This window comes from Daphnia carinata, chromosome 10 (genome assembly GCF_022539665.2).
Source record: "Daphnia carinata strain CSIRO-1 chromosome 10, CSIRO_AGI_Dcar_HiC_V3, whole genome shotgun sequence".
Classification (NCBI taxonomy): Eukaryota; Metazoa; Arthropoda; class Branchiopoda; order Diplostraca; family Daphniidae; genus Daphnia; species Daphnia carinata.
Window position 1 is genome coordinate 1999814 of NC_081340.1, and position 23034 is coordinate 2022847.

At 42.2% G+C, this 23034-nt stretch overlaps 5 protein-coding genes and 3 non-coding genes across 9 annotated transcripts; 2 read left to right on the plus strand and 6 right to left on the minus strand.

Annotated features, from left to right (window-relative positions):
* Positions 1-111: 111 nt before the first annotated feature.
* Positions 112-4426, minus strand: LOC130698016 (importin-4-like). Its single transcript, XM_057520794.2, has 15 exons — positions 4237-4426; positions 4001-4173; positions 3590-3941; positions 3275-3526; positions 2980-3199; positions 2470-2922; positions 2288-2404; positions 1791-2223; positions 1582-1727; positions 1328-1521; positions 1078-1272; positions 808-1016; positions 587-719; positions 345-519; positions 112-283 (listed from the first exon to the last, which is right to left on the minus strand). Exons 1-15 carry the CDS (start codon positions 4297-4299, stop codon positions 159-161), a joined length of 3240 nt encoding a protein of 1079 aa, XP_057376777.1. The 5' UTR covers positions 4300-4426; the 3' UTR covers positions 112-158.
* Positions 4427-5209: 783 nt separating this feature from the next.
* Positions 5210-7357, minus strand: LOC130698285 (pleiotropic regulator 1-like). Of its 2 annotated transcripts, none has more exons than XM_059497212.1 (10): positions 7245-7357; positions 7073-7179; positions 6857-6999; positions 6688-6798; positions 6440-6627; positions 6225-6374; positions 5967-6161; positions 5782-5900; positions 5514-5715; positions 5210-5445 (listed from the first exon to the last, which is right to left on the minus strand). In XM_059497212.1, exons 1-10 carry the CDS (start codon positions 7251-7253, stop codon positions 5254-5256), a joined length of 1416 nt encoding a protein of 471 aa, XP_059353195.1. In that variant the 5' UTR covers positions 7254-7357; the 3' UTR covers positions 5210-5253. The 2 variants fall into 2 exon arrangements, with proteins under 2 accessions (XP_059353195.1, XP_057377009.1); XM_057521026.1 differs by having other exon boundaries at positions 6688-6804.
* Positions 7358-7429: 72 nt separating this feature from the next.
* Positions 7430-14360, plus strand: LOC130697957 (death-inducer obliterator 1-like). Its single transcript, XM_057520752.2, has 11 exons — positions 7430-7817; positions 7876-8238; positions 8299-9255; positions 9331-9629; positions 9698-10883; positions 11142-12039; positions 12105-12207; positions 12274-12595; positions 12659-13003; positions 13069-13373; positions 13435-14360. The coding sequence occupies exons 1-11, from the start codon at positions 7694-7696 to the stop codon at positions 13936-13938; spliced, it is 5406 nt and encodes a 1801-aa protein (XP_057376735.1). The 5' UTR covers positions 7430-7693; the 3' UTR covers positions 13939-14360.
* An 18-nt stretch (positions 14361-14378) lies between these two features.
* On the minus strand, positions 14379-17097 carry LOC130698055 (maltase A1-like). The gene is given in 9 exon segments (XM_057520851.2): positions 14379-14540; positions 14599-14748; positions 14811-15458; positions 15517-15878; positions 15942-16087; positions 16146-16331; positions 16403-16744; positions 16747-16912; positions 16980-17097. Coding segments are annotated over 8 exon segments (2043 nt in total). The 5' UTR covers positions 16880-16912; positions 16980-17097; the 3' UTR covers positions 14379-14464.
* A 1255-nt stretch (positions 17098-18352) lies between these two features.
* On the plus strand, positions 18353-18425 carry Trnam-cau (transfer RNA methionine (anticodon CAU)). The gene has a single exon. It is a non-coding gene; the product is annotated as a tRNA-Met (tRNA).
* A 337-nt stretch (positions 18426-18762) lies between these two features.
* LOC130698062 (triokinase/FMN cyclase-like) lies at positions 18763-21766 on the minus strand. Its single transcript, XM_057520864.2, has 13 exons — positions 21570-21766; positions 21332-21401; positions 21139-21249; positions 20989-21077; positions 20697-20910; positions 20550-20635; positions 20312-20486; positions 20016-20248; positions 19781-19940; positions 19581-19720; positions 19397-19507; positions 19192-19328; positions 18763-19122 (listed from the first exon to the last, which is right to left on the minus strand). The coding sequence occupies exons 1-13, from the start codon at positions 21687-21689 to the stop codon at positions 18888-18890; spliced, it is 1881 nt and encodes a 626-aa protein (XP_057376847.1). The 5' UTR covers positions 21690-21766; the 3' UTR covers positions 18763-18887.
* Positions 21767-22523: 757 nt separating this feature from the next.
* On the minus strand, positions 22524-22641 carry Trnal-caa (transfer RNA leucine (anticodon CAA)). Its single transcript has 2 exons — positions 22604-22641; positions 22524-22569 (listed from the first exon to the last, which is right to left on the minus strand). It is a non-coding gene; the product is annotated as a tRNA-Leu (tRNA).
* Positions 22642-22829: 188 nt separating this feature from the next.
* Positions 22830-22948, minus strand: Trnal-caa (transfer RNA leucine (anticodon CAA)). Its single transcript has 2 exons — positions 22911-22948; positions 22830-22875 (listed from the first exon to the last, which is right to left on the minus strand). It is a non-coding gene; the product is annotated as a tRNA-Leu (tRNA).
* Positions 22949-23034: the final 86 nt, after the last annotated feature.

The window sequence follows — 23034 nt, forward strand, 5'->3', positions numbered from 1 at the left end:
TCGGAATTTCGTGTTCGTTCTCTCACCTTCCACATTTTTTCCCGTCACCGTCCATGACATTCTAACCGAATTTCAAAAGATTAATCAAGCAATATTAAACAGAGGTTGGAATAACAGAGAACCAAATAGGAGTTTAACGGGTGCTTATGATATCAATATCAAGCCAAAACTTCTTTCAACTTAAGCTGCACTTCAGCTGGAAGGGCCGCTGCCCAACCGTTGTACAGATCAGAAAAACCGGATGCAATGTTGCCCATCAATTCGTTAATCATTGGTTTTTGCTCTACGAAAATAACATTTTATTAGAGCGTATCAATAAGCATTAAAATTTTACAGGAAGTTACCTGGCTGTAGCTCTTGTTGTGTTGCCATCGTCAATATCACGTTCATGATTTGAGGAAGGTGTGACACGAATAGAGGATGTCCGTTTTGGAACAAGAAGAGGAAGCATTTGAGCACCGAAGAGTTCTCGTGAAAGTCTTCACGCAACGGCAGGTGACTCATCAACACGGGGAACACCTGTCCAAATGCGAAAAGCGGGTGAGAAGACACCATCAAAACAAGTTTTTAATTGCTCATTAATTACCTGGTCCATTGGTACGGCACTCATATTGACGATTATCAGGCGAGTAATTGCAGCGCAAATATTGTCTAACGCGAGTGGATTATCTTCGCGCGACACAGCGGTCGACAGGAACTGAAGAATTTGCGGATAATTTCTAACGCAAAATAAAAAATTACAAAATAATAGGCAACAAGATAAAGAATTTTAAAACATGAATTGAAGATATAGAAGGAAGGACTTACGGGAAAAGTAGTTCTCGACCATGAAGGACCAGCTCTCCCAATCCGAAAACGGAATTGTTGCGTACTTCGCTATCCGAATCGCGCATCAGGGTAGTAAACGCAGTGTACAGATGCGGTACAAACGGTTCCAAAACGCCATCAAGTGGTTCCATGCAAACAGCCAGCACGCCGGCGCTGAACGACTTTTCCGCAATAGTGCAATTCTTTTTCTACAGATCACAAAGTTTTACCAACGGGAGCGTTAAACTTTAAATAATGTAAGCTATCTACCGTTCTCTGAAGGATAGATGGCAGAAGTCCAGCAAAATACGGCGCAAATTCTTGGGGCGTCATGGCACTGCCCAGGGCAGGTAAAACATCCCCGGCGTACTCTATTAGCTTCTCGCTAGCTTCCGAGTCTGGATCTTCTGGGTCATCCTCTTCTTCATTGCTTTCTTCAGCTTGTTCCATCATTTGGCATTGAGTCTGAATCAAGCATCTCATTAAGATCTTTCAGTATTTAAATTGAGGAATTCCATACCGATTTGCTAAACACGTTCTTAATGCACATCAACACCGCATCCAAATGGCCCTGGGATTTAATGACAAGACCTTTCAACTCCTTCAAAAGTTCCGTTAGGCAATCGAGCGCTCCATTAACGACATCTATCTCAGAATCTGTGTGGATGGCTTCCGAGAGTTTAGGAATGAGAACGGCCAGTGCTGCCAAACAAGCTACAGAAAAACAAACCACATTAAGAACATGGAATTTTAAAATTCAAATTAAATACAAACCTTCCTCTCCGTTAGGTTGTTTGCCTATGCAGATTGTAAATTGAGTTAGTGAAGATAGCGCAGCTCGTCTTATGTCTTCGTGACCGTAATCGACTAGTTTATAGATAGGCCCGCTGCACTGTTCCACGTAAGAGATAAACGGCCCTCTATTATGCAACAGGGAAAACACATATAAGCTGATGGACATAACAAACGTAATATTAAAATACCTTGCTTGAAGAGCCAATTCCCGAAGGGCAAGACATGCTTCTTCTTTTTCTTCCAAATATGCATTTTCAACCGTGTAGCCAGCTACGTCGCTCTCATCATCATCCTCCTCATTGTCCATGGGTGAGACGTCTTCGTCATCGTCAAGTAGGTCACCAGCAGGAAACGCTGATTCGTCGTCATCATCTTTCAATTGAGCAGTAACGCCTTCATTGCTCTCGACAGCTTTCATTAGCAAAGGAACAATGACGGGTAAGGCAGCAGCCATGTCGTCTTTCAGTACGCAAGAAAGCGAGGCAAATACCCCGTACGCGCATTTCCGCAAATCAGGATCGTCTTTGCCTTGGACTAGGGTAAGTGTAAAATGAAGACATTCTTCAGCAAATGGCCGGAAGGTTTGCTCGCCGATCGTTCGGGCAATTACGCCCAACGTATCTAAAATTTAAAACGACGATTTTCGACATTGAGTTTTTTGAGGAAAAGATAATCAAAATATTACCTAGGGCTTGAACCTGTAGCGGCATTTCTTCCGGTGTCAACTGCCCGCTCAGATAGACTTTCAAATACTCCATGACGCGACCAAAGTATGGAACCATGGCTTTGCCAACCGCGTTCGCTATTGTAATAATATCAGGGAAGATGTTACTATAAATACCAAAACACAAATCTTTTGGCTTTTACCAGTGGCACCAACGGCACTAAGGGCCAGTTCCTTGACGTGAAAAGGATAGGCTGGATTCAGAGCAGCGAAAAAATGATCCATTAGAGAGGGAACGAAGGGAATAAGTTTTTCCTCCATAGTTTCGCAAAACGTTTCTAAGGCATAGAAGACGCGATCGATGCAACGGGGCACTTTTTGTCCACTGGCTAAGCTGTTGCAAGTGGCCGACAAATATTCAAAAAGGACGGGCAGGATGTCGTTGGCGTATTTGTCAATGTCGGGTTGGAGGTGTTCAGAAAACTGGCCAACTGCATAGAGAGCAGCATTACGCACGTAAGCTTGGGGATGTTTGATGCCATTGCAGACACACTGAACAAAAGCCGGCAAATACTTTGTTCGAATATGCTCCGCACAGCCCTCCGCGACGACGGCTAAGGCCGTGTACGCCGCTTGGTGGGAACGAATATCAGATCCTATAAAAATACAATTACTACAAATTTCTTTAAAACTTTTTTTTGTACACTTAGCACCTTTGAAAGCCGGCTCAGCCCACTGAAGCAAAGGTGTAATCACCTTGTCGGGCGGCAAGTGCAGAGCCATCTCGTTCAGTGTTTGGGCAGCTACAATGCACGGCTTACTAGACTCGACCTGATCGTCTTCATCGTCGTCTTCCTCTTCTTCGTCCGCTTCCGCCATCAACACGAAAAGTGTTTGCAGGATTGGACTGACTAGTTTGTTCTTAATCATTGACTGTAAAATAACGAATTGATTATCAGATGAAGTTGGAATGACATATTAACGAAGTAAAATAAACAGTAAGGGTACCTTTTTCTTTAGTCTCGCCAGAGTTGCAATAAAGTTCAAAGCTCTAATACGAATGCTGTCGTCCAAGTCCTTCTTAGAAGCAATCTCTAAGCAAAGTTCCGCAACTGCTTTCAGATGAGGTGCCAACAGTGAAACTTCAGTTTCCAAAAGCTCTTCCCAGATTTCCATAAGGTTAACTGCTTTAGCTCCATCATTATGGACCAAATTCTTCACTACGACCAAAACTTTGGGGATGAGCGGCTGAATCATCGTCTAGTTGACGGAAATGGGTCAGTTTGTTAAAAGGATAATATAAATTGGAGAACTATAACTTACAGCCTCTTCAGTGCCGATGTACGGAATCAAGTTTTTGAGTGTCATTCCGGCATAGTATGCATAACCAACGTTAGAATCTTGCAAAGCTGAATGGAATATAGAAATGAAGGGTTTCAGAAACACCTTGAGCTCTTCACCAGCTGAATCGGCCACAATGCTCAAGAGATACAATCCCAATTCTTTCTCATTAGGTTTTCCTTGGCAGCACAGCTGTTGAATAAACGTCAGTAATTCAGGCCATTTTCTGTCAGCCAATTCATGTTGTGCTATAGATGCAATAACTTGTGCAGCTGCATTTCGTACACTAGTCTCAGGCTCGCGGGTAAGAGCATCTAAAAGTCCCGACTTAATGCTGAAAGAAACAATAAATTAATGTAATTAATAAAGAACAAGCCATTATCATTTTCTTACCTGTGTTTGAAGTCGAGTGTGAGTTTTTCCCAATGATAATACTTAGCCAATCTTTTTCTCAATAAGACAAGGGCATATTGTCTAATTTGGGGGCTAGGGGAATACTTTCCAATATGAAGTAATGTCGGGCAAATGGTCGGACGTTTAAGTGCCTCTTTTAGTTCAGCTGTACCCTGAAGATCGAAAGGCAAATGAAATATGGCACGTCATTTTGGAAGTGTATCGGATTAAATTACCGTTTTAATAGATTCATTATCCGGTTCCAAAACCTTTGCTAGAATTTCATCTACAGAACTCATGGCGGCCTTATGATAGAGCGAACGAAGAACTGTAGAGGAAGGACACGGCTCAAGCTCTGAACACGAAACACACGTGTTACGTGGGGCAGCCGACAGCAGAGACCAGACCACTGGGAATTCTAGGGCGGTAACCGGGAAGGGACTAAACTGAACTGCAAACGCAAGAGCGAGACGATAATCGATCATTTATTAAAGCAATTACTCAATCATTTGAATAAAATTTCATCATAGATTGTTAGATTTTTACGTACTTGAAAATTAAAACGTAATTAATTGGAGAACGGGATTCAGATGTTATGAAGTGAAGCCGGAAAATGGTATGGGTATCATCATCAGCATTTGTTACCCTTTTTCCCGCCTGTAATTTTGATGTTTTTCCCGCCTATAACTTTGATGTTTTTCCCGCCTAAACGTTACATTTTGAAAACAGCTGTTTTTATTAATCGAACGACGTACTGTAACCCTAATTGTAAAATGGTAGGTTTTAATTCCACCTGACCCTAATTCCGATATTTCTAAAATATTTTTGGCATGTTGATTGGTCTTATTATTATTATTATTAGCTTACTGCGGAAATGGCTTTGTGTTTCGGTTAAAGGTGACCAAATTTTATAGTTAGGGCAATTTTGTTGCAAAAAGCGATTTTTCTTAATTTATTTCATAGTAATAGTATGAGTAACATAGTCTTCAATAGTTGTCAGCAGATTATTACTCGTCATTCCCAATTACTTAAGTAAATCACTAGTACCGTTTCTTTTTGATCACAAAGCTAATGGTATAAAAAAAAACCATAGCACCAGAAAATCTAGAATATTTACGATTTTATTTTGGAATGACTTATGCTAATCTTAAAGCAAATTAACTCCATCGTGAAGTATTGAAATAATGGCACTTAGTTTTCCTATAAACATAGCTTAAAAAATCAATTTATTGTACGGGACAGACAAAAACGGATCAGTAACGACGCCGTTTCAACAAGTCGGGTTTCCAGTTGATGGGGTGAGTCTCTTCATTGGCTTCGTCGTCTTCTTTATAGATCTTGATCGTTTTATCTGCCTCGGTCGTGATGAGACGAGAGCCACTGTGGTCGAATGTCATGGCGAACACTCCTGCTTCGCTGTCCATCGAACCAGGTTGCACAGGAGCCTTTTGTGTTTTAAGAAGAAGATCAATGAAAAAAAAAGATGGCGGGGGAAATCATCATCAATCGTTACCTGAGTACGCTGGAAGTTGTAGCCAGTCTTGAAATCCCAAAAATGCATTGATCCGTTATCAGCTCCCGATACCATGACGTTGTCGGCATTGATAGCAAGGCAGTTGAGGATGGCATTGTGACCCGAAAGATTCTGAATGAATTTGCCTTCCGGACACTTCCACTGCTTTATGTTGTCGGGAGAGGCAGAGGCGAACATGTACCTGTGATGAAGAATTAATTTAAATCGTTAATCAAATCATTTCAGCAGACAAAACGTTTTTTTTTACAAGTTGGGGTGCATAGCCACTGCTCGGACACTTTTTTTGTGATTCGTTAAGGTGGCCATAGACTTGCCAGCCGCCAAATCCCACAGTCGAATAGTGCTATCATGGCTGCTAGTAATAATCTATACAATGAAATAAAATTTTAGCGAGGACAAAAAAAAAAATTGGAAAGATTATAAACTAAATACCTGAGGCTCTGCTGCTTGACAAACAACTGAGGCTACGGTATTGGTATGACCAGTTAGAGTGTGGATGTTTGCTTTTGTTCTCATATCCCAAACCCTGGCAGTTGAATCACGACCGCAAGTTACTAGAACATCAATTGTCGGATGCAGGGCCATACTGTAGACAGCGCTTAAGTGGCCGTGATAATGTCGAATAACCTGAAAAGAAAAGTATTCAAATTATTATTTTAGATACAAAACAAAATGAATTTCTGTGGCTACTTTGTTGTATTCAAGATCCCAGCATTTCACCTGCCGATCTTCACCGGCACTGAAGAGGTAGGGATGTCTAGGGCTGACTTGAAGGGCACGGACGGTACTAACGTGACCCGTTAGGGAAAGTTTTAGTTTACCAGTAGCTAAATCCCAAATCTGTAAAAATACAGAAAGGAATGTGCTTATTGCTGAGACATAATTTAATCACAGAGTAATACAACCTTAATAACTCTGTCTGCAGATCCTGTGCAAAACCATTCATTAGTGGGGTCAACAGCAACACATCTTACCCAACCAATGTGGCCACTGATAACTCGACAGAGTTTCCAGGGTGGATGCCACTGTGGCTTAGGCATAGTAGGAGCTTTACGGGTAACCAGTGACTGTGTGCTGTTGTTCGTCGGGCCACCTAATGGGTTCTACTTTTAAGAAAACCGAACAAAAAATTTATCTTTTTTAGCAGTGATACCTGTGGCATAACCTGGGATTCCAACGGCTGATATATTTGCAGAAGCTTGTGGCAACTGGTGGCTAGGAGTTCCAGAAGGTATAAGAGCCAATGATTGGGTTGCCTCTCCATCTTGCTCTGACAACAACCATTTAGGTACATAAAACAAACTAGATGACTTTAAAAATACCTGATTTGTTTGTTAATGCAAGAGGTCCTCCAGGGTAATTTGTTGGAAGACCAGTCTTTCTAGCTATCTCCTGTTGTTTCGTGACCAGCTCTACAATGGGGCCATATGTGTCTTTAGCTTTTGATGACCTCCACGCAGACACTCTGAGAACAAAACAAACAAAATTTAAGTTCTTTCTTCTTAACAACATAGTTTATTGAAGGAAAAATAACATACGCTTTGGGGTCGAGAGGAGGTAGACCACCTTCTTCTGACAGAAACATGTCGTGGGTTCTCTTCAATGAACGAAACACTAGCGTATGCACTGAATGTTTCTGTATATCCTGTAAACACAACAAAAAATGGTTACATTTTACAATAACTATTTTCTTATTTATTTCAAATTTACCTCTCCCATGATTGTTTATAAACGGTAATAACGAAATCGAATCGCAATTTGCATGAGGTATACTACCGGCGTCGTCTAACGTGTTGATATCATCACCATCTATACGGGAAAACTAGTTGGTTCACGCATCAAACATTAGATGGCATAACAACACGCGTTGGAAGCGTCAGTCTCATCAACCGGCAACATGGCAAATCGACTCAAAATGGCGACCAGCCATGAGTATTTTTCGGCTTGGTGTTTATGTGTATTGTGATGCCAATTACAAGTTTAAAGTTTGTCAACAAATACATTTTGGCCTGTGTTTAGAACCTTCAACGAAGTGCCGTTTTAGTACTATTGTTTGAACTTCACCAGTGGGCCGTTCCAAATTGGCCAGTGAGTGACTCGCTCAGGATAACTCGTTTACTGACATTTAAAAATAAGTATCACAGATATTTGGTAACAGCATGTCGAGCACTTTCGTGGCCGACACCACAGATGATAATTCCTCTGCTGGAAATACTGTCATCATAATTGTTAATGATGACACAGGAAACATATCAGTTGATCAGGAAACACTTCAACTTCTCAGTAAGTTGCCACGTTTTGGAGGGAAAATCATAATATAACAAATAATTTTTTTTTTCAGCTTCCCAAGAGAACACAACTCTGAGTGTAGTTAGAGTCAATGAAGCTGCAGGAGATAATAGCACAGATGTCAATATTACTGTAGAAGAGGATTTTAACCCAGGATCTAGTAGTATACTAAAGGGGAACGAAGAAGACATAATGGAAACAGACCAGGAAATTGCTCAAGTTAATGGGAATGCTAAAACTGGACTGAAAATTAATGAACAAGTGTTAGAGACAACAGATCCACTTCTAGCCCTAGACCAGGAAGAAATTGAGAAAATTGAACATGCATTACAGGCAGAAGCTGGGGCCTTTTTTAATAATATCCTTCCCCCAGAGGCTGGGCTGGATGAGTTGCTGGACCCTGAGCTTACAGGAGGTTTGTACTAGAATTTTGAGTAGCATTCTTGTTTATATCATATAATGTGTTATCTATTAGAACCAGATGATACTGAAGCTGTTGCATCCATCTCACTTGATCACTGCTACTCAGCTGTTCATGGTTCGACGATTAATAACACACGAAACGTTGATAGTGCGATGAGTTCCGAGATCGATAGTTCTGACAGTGTCTCAACGGGTAGAGGTGGCGGCGGATCAAGACGCCAACCGTCGCCAAAACGACGTTCACAACGTCAAATTGACAGACAAGAAATGGAACAGTTGAAGAAGATCCGCGCAGAGAATGAAGAACTTTTGAAAAAGGAAAAAGAGGAGATGAATCAAACTCAACAAGTCAGTCCGCCCAAAAAAGAAGTTGAAGAGGATTCAGAAGAGACACTATTTGTCCCAGTTCCGCAAAGTGTTGCACGTGATGCAACTCCACCTGCTCCGGCGCAGCCACTCAGTCGTTTAGCTGTAATTCGTCAAAAGCTACAACAGGACATCCTTAGCGTTGACCCCGTCAAAGCCAAGGTTCACACACTACCTTTAAACCAACCCGTCAAGACGCCCTTGTCCAAAACGCAGCCCCTAGCCAAAACCCCTCAAACAGTTCCCGCCAAAACACCAACGGTGGCGGCACAAACAAAATCGCTAGCTGTAGTTGAAGTTAAATCACCACAAACGGCACGAGCGCCCCTTTCGCCTCAAAAATCACTTTCGCCTCAAAAGAAAATCGATTCAGATAGGCAATCTCCTTTGTCGCGCGTTTCATCGTCTGGCGGAGTCGCCCGGCCAAGACGTGAAAACCGTCAACCGCCCAAACATCTTCGTGAAGCTTTCAACCAGCTTGAGTTTGAAGGTATCGAGAAACTAGTAAAGAAGACATCCGTTGCCAAAAGTGTTTCATCTTCAGATGAACAACCCAGTAAGATGTTTGACAGTTCGGTTAATGAAGAAATACCTGACGATCCACTTGAAACTTCGCCGAAAAAAATGGATCAGTCCAAAGAAGGTTTTTATATAACAGCTAAATTTTTTTTCTTGTTAAGAAAAATTCTAAATAAAAATTCAAAACTTAATTTGACAGATGAGGACGATGGTGATGATGATTTAGATGACGATGATGACGATGATCCAGAGGGTGAAGGTTCTGAGTCAGAAGAGAATGAAGATGATCCCGATCGATTGTGGTGTGTCTGTCGAGAGCCTCACAACAATCGCTTTATGATCTGTTGCGACAAGTGCGAGGAATGGTTTCATGGGAAATGCGTCGGCATAACACGAGGAATGGGCCGCGAACTTGAACTGAAGAAACTTGAATGGATCTGTCCGAAATGTGTCAGACAAGAATATGCTGATACCCAAGAACCGTTTATCCATTTACAGGTGAAAATAATTTTACATGTACTTATAAATCCCTCCTGTTTTACATTTTTTTCTCTTTATTGGTCCAGGACATTGAATCACCGGAGAAACCAAATCCAGCAACAGAGGAAAAGACGGCAATAGTCAAACCAGTAGAGAAACCTATCAATCCGAGGAATGCGGAGCAGACCAAAACAGCTAAAGAGAATGCAAAACTCAAAGCTCAAATGACACAACGAAGGGCTCGTGTTAGTTCAAGTGGAAGTGGCACGGCTGAGGAAGCTACAGCTGTGCCCCGACGTTGTATTGGTGCTGGATGCAAGAGTGATGCGCGGGTAAATAGCGTGTACTGTAGCGAAGCGTGTATCGCGAGTCACGTACGGGACTCACTCATCGCCATGAGCAAAGAAAAAACCAAACAGGCCCAATTGCAGGAACCACCCAGTCCCAGTACACCTCCTACACCTTTAGGTGCGTCTAAGTGGAAAGAGTCAGTCGAATTTGGCCAGCTGATGAGTCAACCAACTCCACCTTTGGCTTCAAAATCGAAAGCCATTAATCAGTTGAAAAAATCTGTTTCATCGGAAGGAACTGCGAAACCGGCCAATTTGGCAGACGATACACCCGTCCCGGTGTTGGAAAGGAAAACGGGGAAAATCTTGACTGGCTCATCAGCTCCCAAAGTTTCCAATTTGGAACAATGGCTGAAGGACAATTCAACGTTTGAAGTTATCAAACCAGCGACGCTGCCGACAAATAAACCTCGCTTGTCTCTCTTGTCTACAACACCAACGGGCTCATCAATGTTGAACGCTAAATCGACGACGCCAACATCATTAACGAGTCAAGCATCATCCCCGTCTTCTTCTGCGTCGTTGCCCAGGATCAAAACCGACAATAATAGTTCTAAGAAATCGAGCGAATCATCGTCAGCGTCAAAGTCGCACCTGATTCGAAAGAGGTCCATTGAAACGTCCAAAGATGAGGAGGCGCCGAAAAAGGCTGTTCAGTCAGATCCGGAGTCAACTCGTGCCAGGTCCAAGAGCTCATTGAAGGAGACCTTGTGGAACCGGTGCAAGGATGCCACTGACCTGGAAATTGATGAACAGACAGTCGAACAGGTTGCCACTGAAGTAGAAGAAGCTCTCTATCGCCTCTTCAACAAAGATGTCGGCATGAAATACAAAGCTAAATACCGCAGTCTGATTTTTAATATCAAAGACCCCAAAAATCTCGGCTTGTTCCGCAAGATCATTGAAAAGCAGATTACACCTGGTAAGTTTGAGAAGTTTATTTGGCCACACGTACACGTCGAGCAGCAATTAGTCCCATTAATGGGGATTTTTTTTTTTTAATGTCTTTTTGGCACTTAATCAATACCGCCATTATATCCAATATGGAGACTCGATCAGCTCTATCTGGCGGTCAGGATAAGCTTGACGTACAGCGTACTTCATTATAGAATCCAACGATACAGACAACATCTCGCCTGACCTTGATTGGTTAGCTATATTTCACCGTTTATATTTACAGGTCAATTGGTTAAGATGTCGACGGAAGAGCTGGCGTCCAAGGAATTGGCTGAATGGCGTGAACAGGAGGCTAAGCATCAACTGGACATTATACAAAAGACTGAACTAGAACTCATGAACATGTCCAATAAATATCTGGTCAAGACTCACAAAGGCGAAGAGATCATCGAGGAGGCCGGCAAGGAGCTCGACGAACGAGATTCAGCCACATCGACCACGACTGTTGTTCCAGCGCCACTCCTTGAAGCTCTTCAGGACACCACGTCCAAGCACAAATCGCATTTGTTCGACCTCAACTGTCAAATTTGCACCAATAAGATCAAAGAGGAAGACGTTGAAAAGGATAAGAGTAGTACCAGTAGCTCCAATACTAGTTCGAGGAAGAACAGCGAGAAGAGTTCCAGACAGAGCTCGCATTATTCCGAGTCCAGCAGCAAACGATCCGACAAAGATCGTAGAGAGCGTGATAGGAAGAAAAAGGATCACGACAAAGACCGGAGTCGTCATCGTCCTTCAAGGAGCAAAGAAAGGCATCACAGGCATCGCTCTGATAAGGAAAAGGAACGAGCCAAAGAGAGGAAAAAGGACGACGATAAGAAAGAAGATGCCAAGAAAGAAGAAATTAAGAAGGAAGAAGTTAAGAAGGAAGATGTTAAGAAAGATGAAATTAAGAAGGAGGATAAAGTCCCTACTCCGGAGTCGGTCAAGCAGGATCCTGAAATCGGACAAGTTTTGGCCGTCAAGCAAGACAATGGTGCATCTGTCGACGAATCAGAAGCATTGCCAATAGCCAGTGCAGACGACATGGCCGTGGAAGTACAACCGGTTCAAGAAAAAAAGAAAGAAGAAGAAGAGGAGCCTTCCAGTAAACAGGAACCGACATCTACAGTTAGCATCAAGTACGATTACCTTTTCACTCCACGTTTATAAACATTTTCATTTAAATGCTCATTTATGAATTCAGGACTCCGGAACAGCAGTCGTCGCCGCCGGAGACGGGTCCAGTAGTCTGGAAGGGTATCATTAACAGTGTCGAGACTGGCAAAGTCAATGTTCAAGCACTCGACGTGAGTATAGCAAAATCCCGTTAGGTGTTGAGTTTTATCCACTATATTCTTTCTATTGAATTTTAGATGAGTGGGACGTCAGATCTGGCGGATTTGGAAATGCCTTCATCGTTGGATGTTGTGGGTCGTATCAGGCCGGAAATGGTATGGGATTATGTGAATCAAACAAGGCGAGCGGGCACGCGAGATATCGTTGTTTTCAAGTTCACTCCTGCCTCGGATTCAGATCGAAAGCACTATTCATCTTTTCTCAGTCACATGTACAAACATAATCGGTTTGCCGTGGTCGGGGCCGTCTCTAAGCTTATCAAGGACTTCTATGTTGTTCCTTTACCTAAAGATAGTCCTATTCCTTTGGCGCTGGTTTCTTTATCTTCAGGGACTAAATGTAAGTATCGTCTTTACCTCATGGCATTTTGTAATGATTACACATTCATTGATTTGTTTACAGCTTTGGACGAGAATCGTACCTCAAGTTTGCTATTAGGTGTTGTGGTACGAGCGAGGAAGAAGCGACCGGCTGATCAGGCCTCGAATGGTGGAGCTTCGGTGCCTCACAAAGCGGCCAAATTGGCCAAGATGTCGGCCAAGATTTCATCTCCCAGTAATGCCAGTAGCAGTTCACCCAGTCTGAATTACATTCCCACCTCGCGAGCCACAACCAAAATGCCTAATAAAAGTGATCAGGCGAATCTAGCCACTAAAGCCGAACCTATTTCCAGCGGCTCCAAATCGCAAGATGATGCGCCCTATAGTCCTGGCCAACTTCTCGGCGAAGAAGAAGAGCCCATCCCAGGTAAATTTGCGTCTTAACTCATGTTTAAGTTTAATGTTTATTCATTGATTTTTTGTGGGAAATAGTAATTGTCGATGACGACTTGTTGAAGCAACAAGCCATGCTGGAAGAATTAAATCGCCAAATTGAAGCTCAGAAACAGGAGCTGGCCTCCATGTCGGCTGAAGTGGCGGCAACCACACCACCGGAAATGATGATACCCGGTTTGGGCGAACCCGTTATACCTGGGCTTGGAGAGCCTTCTACGTCCTCCGCAGCTGCGTGGACAAGTGTCGATACCAGGGTAACACCTTCTACCGATCCACCATTCGATCATTCGGCGAAACCAGCGCCAGCGTCGATTAATAATCTCAATATCAGTAACTTGCAGGTAAGACAAACGAATGTTGAGCTAACTAAATTGGACTAAATAATTGTCTTGATATGAACAGGAAATTATCAGCACGATTCAAAAGAAGGAAATGGAAATGAAAATGACGAGTAAACCGTCAGAAGATCGCCCTCTGCCGATCGAGCTTTTCTCCCCGCACGATGTCGACATGAGAATAGCGGGTCCTATTCCAGTGCAACCGATCGTCCCAGTTCAGCCCGTAGTTCCGATAGTGGTGCCGGCTGTAACACCAGCACCGGAAAAAAAGAAGCCGAGTCTTTTAAATCAGTTGACTGACGAGCAATTGCTGGCCAAAGCCATGGAGATGGAAATGGAACAGGCCGGAATACCTACAACGCCGATGGCTGGCCAGCCATTTTTCCCTCCGCCGCGAGGGGCTATTCCGTATCCCCCTATGGGACCAGGTATGCCACCCGGCCCACCGATGATGGGGCATCCTCGACCGTTCCGTTCGCCTCCGTTCATGGGGGCGCGTTCCTCTTTCAATTCGCCGCCAACTCAAGGTGGCAATTTCCGGACAAGACCCAATAAGAAAAAGCGCTAAATTTTGTACAGTCCCATCATGCCCCAACACTACAACCCACGTCCCTCGTTGATTCTCAAGACCTCCTTATTGCACTTTGGGAGTTCCAACAATTTTTGAAATCGTGCGAGTTTTTGTTGTTTCATGTCGATAGACAGGACACATACACAGAGCTAAAGCGGTGGGGTGAAGAAATTACAGTACTACAATTCGACCACCCCATTTAGCTGACCCAACAAGGAAAAAGAAATGTTAAAGACGCCAATTACGTTCGCTATTCCCCACAGCTAACGATTTTGTTTTTATACCTTTTTTTAAATTTCTCTTTCAGTTTATGTGTGTTTCCCTTATTCTGTCTTGATACTGTAGTCACATGCATTGTGTCGTTCTCATACAATCGGACCACCAAACACACGCAATACAACACACTCTCATTCATCATATATTTTTAAAGAAAAGAATTTCTTCGTTTATGTCATTGCCATCTATTTTGTATATCCACTACGAACTGGTTCAGGCTGGGATATTATTTAACCATGTTTGTCTTTTAATATTGGGGAACGAACGATAGCACTAAACCTTCATTTACTCCCACAGGAACACTTTTCGTTTCGACTTTACTCCTGCGGAAAAAAGATCCATTAAAATTTCAGCCAATCTAACAGCTATTTTAACTCATACCCTCTAGTTGTAGAATTGCTGACTGCCGTTGAAGAACGCAGTACAGCCTGAGCCTCTGAGGGGATGGTAGGTTCCTTTGAAAAATCTACAGATGTATCTTTTTCGCCCAGGTTAAGCACGACGAGGTATCCGGGAGCTCCCTTTCGTATTCTAAGTAAGAACAATATACATGCTCAACCTGTATGATTTGATTGAATATTTTGGGAGCTTACCTAGTGAAAGCAAAGATGTCTTCGGTCGTTACGTTTAGGAAGCTCATGGTTCCATGCATAATGGCTGGCTGTTTGCGCAAGTTGACCAGCTCACGGTAGATATTGAGGTAGCTATTGGTTATACCCATTTGATCCTTCGCATTAATGGTATCAACATTACTGCCGATTGGATACCAAGGCGTGCTGGCATTAGTGAAACCAGTCGTGTTTGACGAGTCCCATTGGTAGGGACTGCGCGCTTGGTTACAATGGGAATCTGCAGTCAGTTTATTACCAGTAGGGCAACTGAGTATTTCGCCCTCTTTTAGAGGAACGTCTTCCATTCCAATTTCATCACCATAATAGGTAAATGGTGTGCCCGGCAGTAGCAGTTGCACCATAGCCATTGCATCGATTAGTTTAGAACCCAACCGAGATGCCACGCGTTCCGTATCTCCATTACCCAGTACCCAGTTTGGCCATCCATGAACTTCACTGACTTGCTCCAAATATGAAAGAATTTCATTTTTCAGTCCAGTTCCAGTAAATCCAGCTTGTTGCCTCACGAATTTTGAGTTGACTGGTAAATCTGCAAGCGGCTTGGTGGCATCACCGTAGTATTTCATAGCACTGGCGCCTTCGGTATCCTCCGCCTCAACAAACAGAACCCTAGTTGAAAAACCATAAGTATCCAGTTTTAATTGGTAACATCAATAACAAAGGTTACCTATGTTCTCCGTCTTTATCTTCAAACTCTTGCAGAATAGCACGAAGATCACCGACAAAGTTGTACGTTTCATCAAGATTCTTTGTATAAATATGGTCAAGCGACGCGTAGGGTCCGGGGGAGATTCCAGGAACCTGTGGTTCATCCATAGTCATATTCGCCGCCTCATATAAATAGGGAACGGACAGGAGTCGGAAACCAGACACGCCTTGTTCTAGCCAAAATCTGGTTATGTTCTTCAGTTCATTTTGCACTTTCACACTGCGTAAGTTTAAATCAGGCTGATCTGGTCCATAAACGTGATAATAGTATTGCTTTCTGTTCTCATCAAACGTCCATGATGTGTTCCCAAATATGCTTAGCTGTTAACGACCAATAAATGTTACAAAACATGGCAAGAGGAATAAAAAATAAAGTGAGCTTACCCAATTATTGGGCGGTCCACTATTCTTCCCATCATGCCAGACAAAGCAATCGCCGCAGTCACCGTTGGCATCTGCAGCCGACTGCATGAACCAAGGATGCTTGGTACTTGCATGATTCATCACGAGATCCAAAATTATTTTCAAACCTACAAAATGATTTGTCTATTTAGGAAAACGAAATATCGGAAATCACGGACTTCTTACCCTCCTGTTTTGCAGCTGTGATCAAGTCTTTGAGATCTTGAAGGTTACCATACGTTGGGTTAATCTCAAGGAAATTGACAATTTCGTGACCATACGGTGGATTTTCTTTACTTGTCGCAAAAATGGGAGAAATTGAGATCATATTGACACCCAGGTGAACAAAATGATTCAATCGTCCCATTATTCCTGTGTTTTGGAGTAAGAGGGTGCTTGTGATTACTTAATAAATTTGGCTAGAATTTTGGCTGTGATGATACCTCTCAAGTCTCCTTTTCCATCTTGATCTTGATTGGGCCCACTGTCCTGAAAGGATTTAGGATTGACAGAATATACCACACCCTTTTGCCAGTATTCTAGTGGAGCTGGAGCAGGGCACTTGGGAGCTAGCACAACAATGGCAATAGCACCAACCAACATAGCAAACCAGCTAATCCAGAATAAAGCAAAAAGGGTCCATCGAAGTTTTTTCCAGAATGGATCGTTGGCAAACTTCATGAGTTCTTCCTTGCCCATGCCAGCAAAAGCCACATCAACAGTCCCAATCTCAACTGCAGATTCATCAGTGTTCTTGGTGAATTTGACTTGACCAAGATCACCACCTTTTCCTCAGTCTGTTGTGTCAAGTTGCCTCTAGATTCGCTTTTCGAGCCAAGGGATTCAATAGATTCTGTCCTAGCTTTGGGCGCCATTTCGCCCTTTTGGGGCTCTACTCCATTGTAGTTTTCGTTCATCATTCCCAAAGGGTTTGGCGGATTCGAAGACAAAACCTGAATACCCATAAAAAACGGATCATGATTACACTTATATAAATATACACAATGAAACGCGGATTACGTTCAGCACAAAAAAGAAGATAAATTCCTTGCTGAAGTATAATTTTAAATCGAAGTTTTAGCTGGAGGCGTATGAAGCTGCTTGTCTGCTATTCCTGCTATCTAGCTCACTGTGATATCCGTAATATTTAACCGCTCAATAAACAAAATAGATCTTAAAAATATTAAATTGACTGAAATAGCTCTCTCTCGCTTTTCTTACCTGAATACTGAATACCTGTATAGCCTTTCCCGTAAGAATTTTTCATGCTTTTATATTCTGCAACCAATAAACAGAAAAATTCGAAAGTTTTTCTAAGCGGAGGGATACATGAAATCAATAATCTATGGTTGGCACTATGGTTGGCGTGAGAAACATGATATGTGTAGCCTACGGACAGCTACACGGAGCTTATTCCTTGTTTGTCTATTGTTTTCAAAAGATAAATTTTGAAAGACTCGATACACTCATTTGCTCATAATAGTCATTGAGGGGTTCCAAATGGTCATACAGTTGTATACTGTTTTTTGTAGCCAATTGCCAGCACATATTAAAAATAAGCAAGCCAATTGGTTAAGTACGTTCATATGTAAGCAAGTATTGAGAAACGCATACTCCATTTTGTTTCTCCCGTACGATTTGTGAATTGTGCGACGCTGTGTAATTGCACTCATATTTGGAAGTCATGGACACCTGGTTGCTCCACTGGGGGAAAAAACGTTTTCTCTGAATTTCTTACTTTGACCACGTAATAATTTCGCTGATAGACAGTGCAAGAATGGATATTACCTCAGGGGGTCATTTCATTTTTTTAAAGGTATGGTTCAAAAAATCCGAAAACAAGTTGGTTTTTAGAAGTATTTTACTCAAATATGTGGGCCTGGAAAGACGATCAACTTTGAACGATAATCCTCTGTATGAAAGCATATGAGATAAAGAAGTGCCATATCTAAGGAGATAACGTAACATTGTAAACTGCCTGCCATAAATTCCACATAGCCTATCTTCTTGTTTGATTTTAATTTTCATTCGATTTCTTTTTGTTCTAAGGAACGAAACTGCTATGTTAAAGTTACATAAAATAGCCCTTTTAAGAGGCCTGCTTTTGATACAAAACCCCATTTTACAGAATTACGAGCTGAGATTCTTGGCTATATATTATAAACTTATACAATGAAGGAAAACCACCGCCACGTTGCCTCCAGAATCGTGCTGAGATTATTTACCACAATTTCCTCGTTTCACAGAACAAGGTGACTCTGCATATATATATTTTTTTAAGATTCGTCGCGTAAAAGTACAATTGCTCATACATTCAAATTGCTATGGTGTTTCTCGTCAAATTTACACAAAATCATCCTTATTTGAAATGGCACGTTTAACATTTGTTGCAAGCCTCGATAGCGCAGTAGGCAGCGCGCGAGTCTCATAATCTCGAGGTCGTGAGTTCGAACCTCACTCGGGGCACTATCTTTTTTTTTTTAAATACATGTGAGCTACACTAGCCATTAACATTACTAAGCTACATTGACTGTGGTTTTATTTAGATTTTTGAAAGGCATTCGATCTTGTTTACGCGTCTTCAGGAATATTGCGACCCAAATGGGGAATACAGGAGGAGAAAGGTTCCACTTTTCATGAAACACTGAAAAGTGAAATCTTCTCTATTCTATAAAAAAAAAAAGGGCGGACGTTGTGTGTGTGCATTTGATCTGATTGGCTGGCAGGTAGGTAGGTAGGCAGGTTTGTGTTTAACTATCATTCAAAACTTCATTAGAAAGTGTAAAGTTCGCAAAAAAAGAAATCTTAGAATGGCACTGGGATTTATTAACATGCAACAGGGTTCAACGAAGAACATAAACGACGATTAGTCATGCAGTGGATAAGCTTCGGATAAATATACCTCATTTTGCTAAGTACAAAACAACTTCATTCTTCGTCACTGGAGGAACTGCTGCTACTGCTGCTACTACTGCTGCTGCGCGATCGCGGTGCAGGTTCTGGCTCTTGTTCAGGCTCAGGCTCTGGTTCTGGCTCTGGCTCCGGCTCACGAAGTTCCAAGTCCAATGCAGTCACAGCTCCTCGTAACCAAAAGGCAACAGCAGTTGCTCCAGCGTCTGGTTTCGTTACGAGTTCTTCATTTACAAAACTCGCGCGTCCCACCCTATTGGTTACAGGTTTCATTACAAACCTTGACTACAAAAAAAACAATTTAAAGTAAATAATAAGATACCTTGCTCGCATTCCAGATGTTTTTTCGGCTCCCTCCTCGGCGACTGAGCAGGCCGATAACAGTCCATCTAAGATCTCGTTGGTGCTCGATTTAGGACAAGACAGGAAACATTCCAGTGCCGGAAGAAAGGCATCCAACTGTAATCAAAGAGACACATTTTAATAACAAAATATTTGTACATTTATCGAGGGGAAGATAAACTTACAAGACTACGATCGCCAAGATCAGCCTTGCCGTAATTCATCACAGCCTCTATGCCAATCTTAAAGGCATGTGCCCATCGTTCCGCCATTGCTTCTTCACTGATATCGGAATCCTATTTTGAAAGTTATCGATTTTATTATTATTTCTATTCTTTTTTGGAGACAACATAGAGTTGCGATAGATACTTCAAAGGCTTTGGCTGCCGCTGCAAACAAAATCCCGTAAATAGCTCCGGAAGTCCCTCCGACCTTGCTTTCCATTAAATAACACAATTGCTGAAGCACGGTGCAAGGGTATTGAAGTATAAGTTCAATTTCGCGAACAGCTGAAAACGACAACAGCGATTACTTATCGGAGTAACTTAATTTTGAAATAAATCACTTGCCATTAACCCATCGGTTTAAGGTAGAACCACAATCCCCATCACCACAACCAGAATCGTACTCGTTCAAACAATCGACGTTTGATTCTAGGGCAGTGGCAGCACCATCAATCGCGGCCTTTAAGGCTTGCTGACCTTTTTCCCCCAACGATGGACCTCGATTCTGTAGGGAGAAAACACATGTAAACTTTGCTTAACTATAATGGCGAGAGTGCCGAAGGGATATAGAAAAATGTACCTCAAAATGCTGGTCCCAACGATAGCCATCGTCGGACAGTTTTTCGGGGGTCGTTCTCCCCTGATAAAGTGGATGGGGCCATAATGGAGCCGAGGTCGGTGCATCGAGTAAACTCAACCACCAACAACGCTCATCTCCATCCACACGCAGCATTGACAACTGGAGTCCTCTCATCTCTAGCGAAGTCATGAGATGACCCACGTAACAACGGACGACCTCGACTTCACGGGATTCTGTCTCAAAGTAAATTAATAATTATGAAATGTAAATGAATAAAGATTAGGTGAAATGAATACCAAGTTGTTTAATCGCTTCACGAGCAGCGATATACATTTCCATAATGGACAGTCCACCGAGATTATTAACTACAAGTGCTACCGAACAGCCTGCCGGAAGCGAAAAGGAACAGGAAGAATCGCCGTCAGTCATACGATTCAGCATTTCTTCTACGATATTGGAAGCCGTCATCATCTGGAATTATTAAAACAGGGAATTAGACAGTCAATCTCTTTCAGACCTTTAAAGAATAGGTACTTGAATTCTTTTCACTCCTGCCTCGCCATGGATACCTAATCCGAGTTCAATTTCGTCGTCCTCTAGGCGGAACATGACTTCTCCACCTTGTGCCAAATGAGTTGTCGATAACAAAAAAGAAACTACATCAACGTTAATCATTTATACCTGGAACGCTGCAAGATGTCAAACTTGCACCGATTGTGCCAATGGAATGCTTCATTTCTTCGAGTACGTGGGCCATTGAGTCGAGGGGATCACCTCTTTCAGCCAAAGCTCCGGCAGCTTTCATAAGGAAAAGAGATCCAGCCAGTCCCCGACGACCAACCGCTTTGAATGGACTAGAAAGAGCACAGTCGTCATCGCAAATGACCATTTTCACCTGTGACAATTCAATAACAATTTCAGTGAAATCCACATAATAATTATAATAATGATTGATAAAAGATCCGAACCTTACCCGAATATCTTCCATACGGGCTCTTTCAAGAGCCAAACCAAAGTTTAATCTGTCACCAGTGTAATTAATCACAATTAGTAGGACACCATCTATAAATAAGGAAACAAAACAATTATAAAATTTTACATGTGAGTTTTCGAATCAGATTACCATTTTCATTTGAACGAGCTGCTCGTATAGCGGCCAAGATGCTGCCTGCCGGAGGCGACGAAAAAACTTGGCCGACTACGGCTGCTGTTAAGAGACCTTGCCCAACGAATCCTATAAGAAATGAAAAGATGTACACATGAATATTATGCTGAGAACGAAGTACTGCTTTCGGATGCAAACGTTTCTTATTTACCGGCTGCATACGGTTCGTGGCCTCCACCGCCTCCAGCGATGACGGCAACTTTGCCATTTGAAGCCTTTCCCTAAACAAAAAAACTTTAGAGTTGCTTTCCAGAAACAATTTCAGCCACTCTTTTGAAAAGATAACACGTTTCCGAATCGAATCATAGCATTGCCATACTAAATGTTAGTCGTTTTAGTGTTTACTGGTTCTAAAGTATGATGAACCTTTTGTTTTTAACCTTTCATACCGATTCGTGAATGACGACACGTTGCTTGCCCAAAATAAGAAGGCCGGGATTCGTCATAACAAGACCCTCAAGGGCTTCGTCTACGCAGTCTTCAGGTTGATTAACAAACTTTTTTGACATTTTTTGCACTTGTTTGCCGGAACTAGAACTCACGAAAGCAACCTGTAGCAACTAAGGAGTGCGCCACACTGAAGATAAACAACCAGGACGTCTATTGCGTGGGCTGCGGTAATTGGAATTTGGTTTGCTCTGCACTGACACCTGACGAGAAAGATTCGACTTTTAGGATTCGTAAGTAATGAACAACGAATGTTTATGTGTGCCCGGTAAATTTGGCTATTTGTACGAGACTGTAAATGAAACGCTAAACATACATTTGGTAAGAAGTAAAAATTTGATTTATTTGACTTGGAATTTGGCGAAAATGTAGAATTTTGTGGGGTAAGGTATTATTCGCACTACGCTTCGGGTGGCGGAGCAATAACTAAGAACTTTTACAATGACCAGTCAGCTGTCTGCTAAATTGGCGCGTATATTATTGAAACGCGCGCATTTATTTGTGAAAACCGCCGCCGGCCGGAGTGAATTGGTTGGATGGGGTTTTGGAACGCTAGAATGTGATGGAAACGTGGATATAAGAAGATTTTCAGTTCACGAGCATTGCGGGTGGGCGTCAGCACGTAAGCCGACGGGCAGGGATTGCGAGTGCTTTGCAAAATAATACAGAATAAATATCTTTAAATTTAAAAGAATGACAACAAAGACTAGAACCCGTAAAATCAGCATGGCATCCACGATCGATTCCACAGCGCCATGTGTCATTCACTTTATGCATACATAAGCTACCTATTAGATACTACATTACCAAGATTACTTATATAATATTACCAAGACTACTTTTGAAAAGTATAACGTAAAATTGTAAAAATCAACAAGACAAACAACAAAAAGTATTGTCAGAAGTGGGATTTGAACCCACGCCCTCTATTGAGGACCAGAATTCTTCATTCCGCTAAACACGGCAAGTTTTCACGCTTGAGTCTGGCGCCTTAGACCGCTCGGCCATCCTGACTGTTGGGGGTCAGAACATTGTATTAGTATAACACATATAATAACATAAATCAGGAAACGGTTAATAAATAATGCCGATTTCAAGGGGAGTAAAATCTCTGAAAAAGTACAACGTAGTAAAAATTGTTAATGCATAAAATAAGTAAGGTGTGAACAATAAAAAAAATGAAATAAACTGCAAAAATTTATTGTCAGAAGTGGGATTTGGACCCACGCCCTCTATTGAGGACCAGAAATCTTCGACTCGCTATAGACGAGTAAGTTTAGACACTTGAGTCTGGCGCCTTAGACCGCTCGGCCATCCTGACATGAATGCTTTGCCGTAACATCAAACCAATACCTTTTCCACTATTAACCACTTTTGCTTTGACGCATTTCTAGTTCAAAAATTATT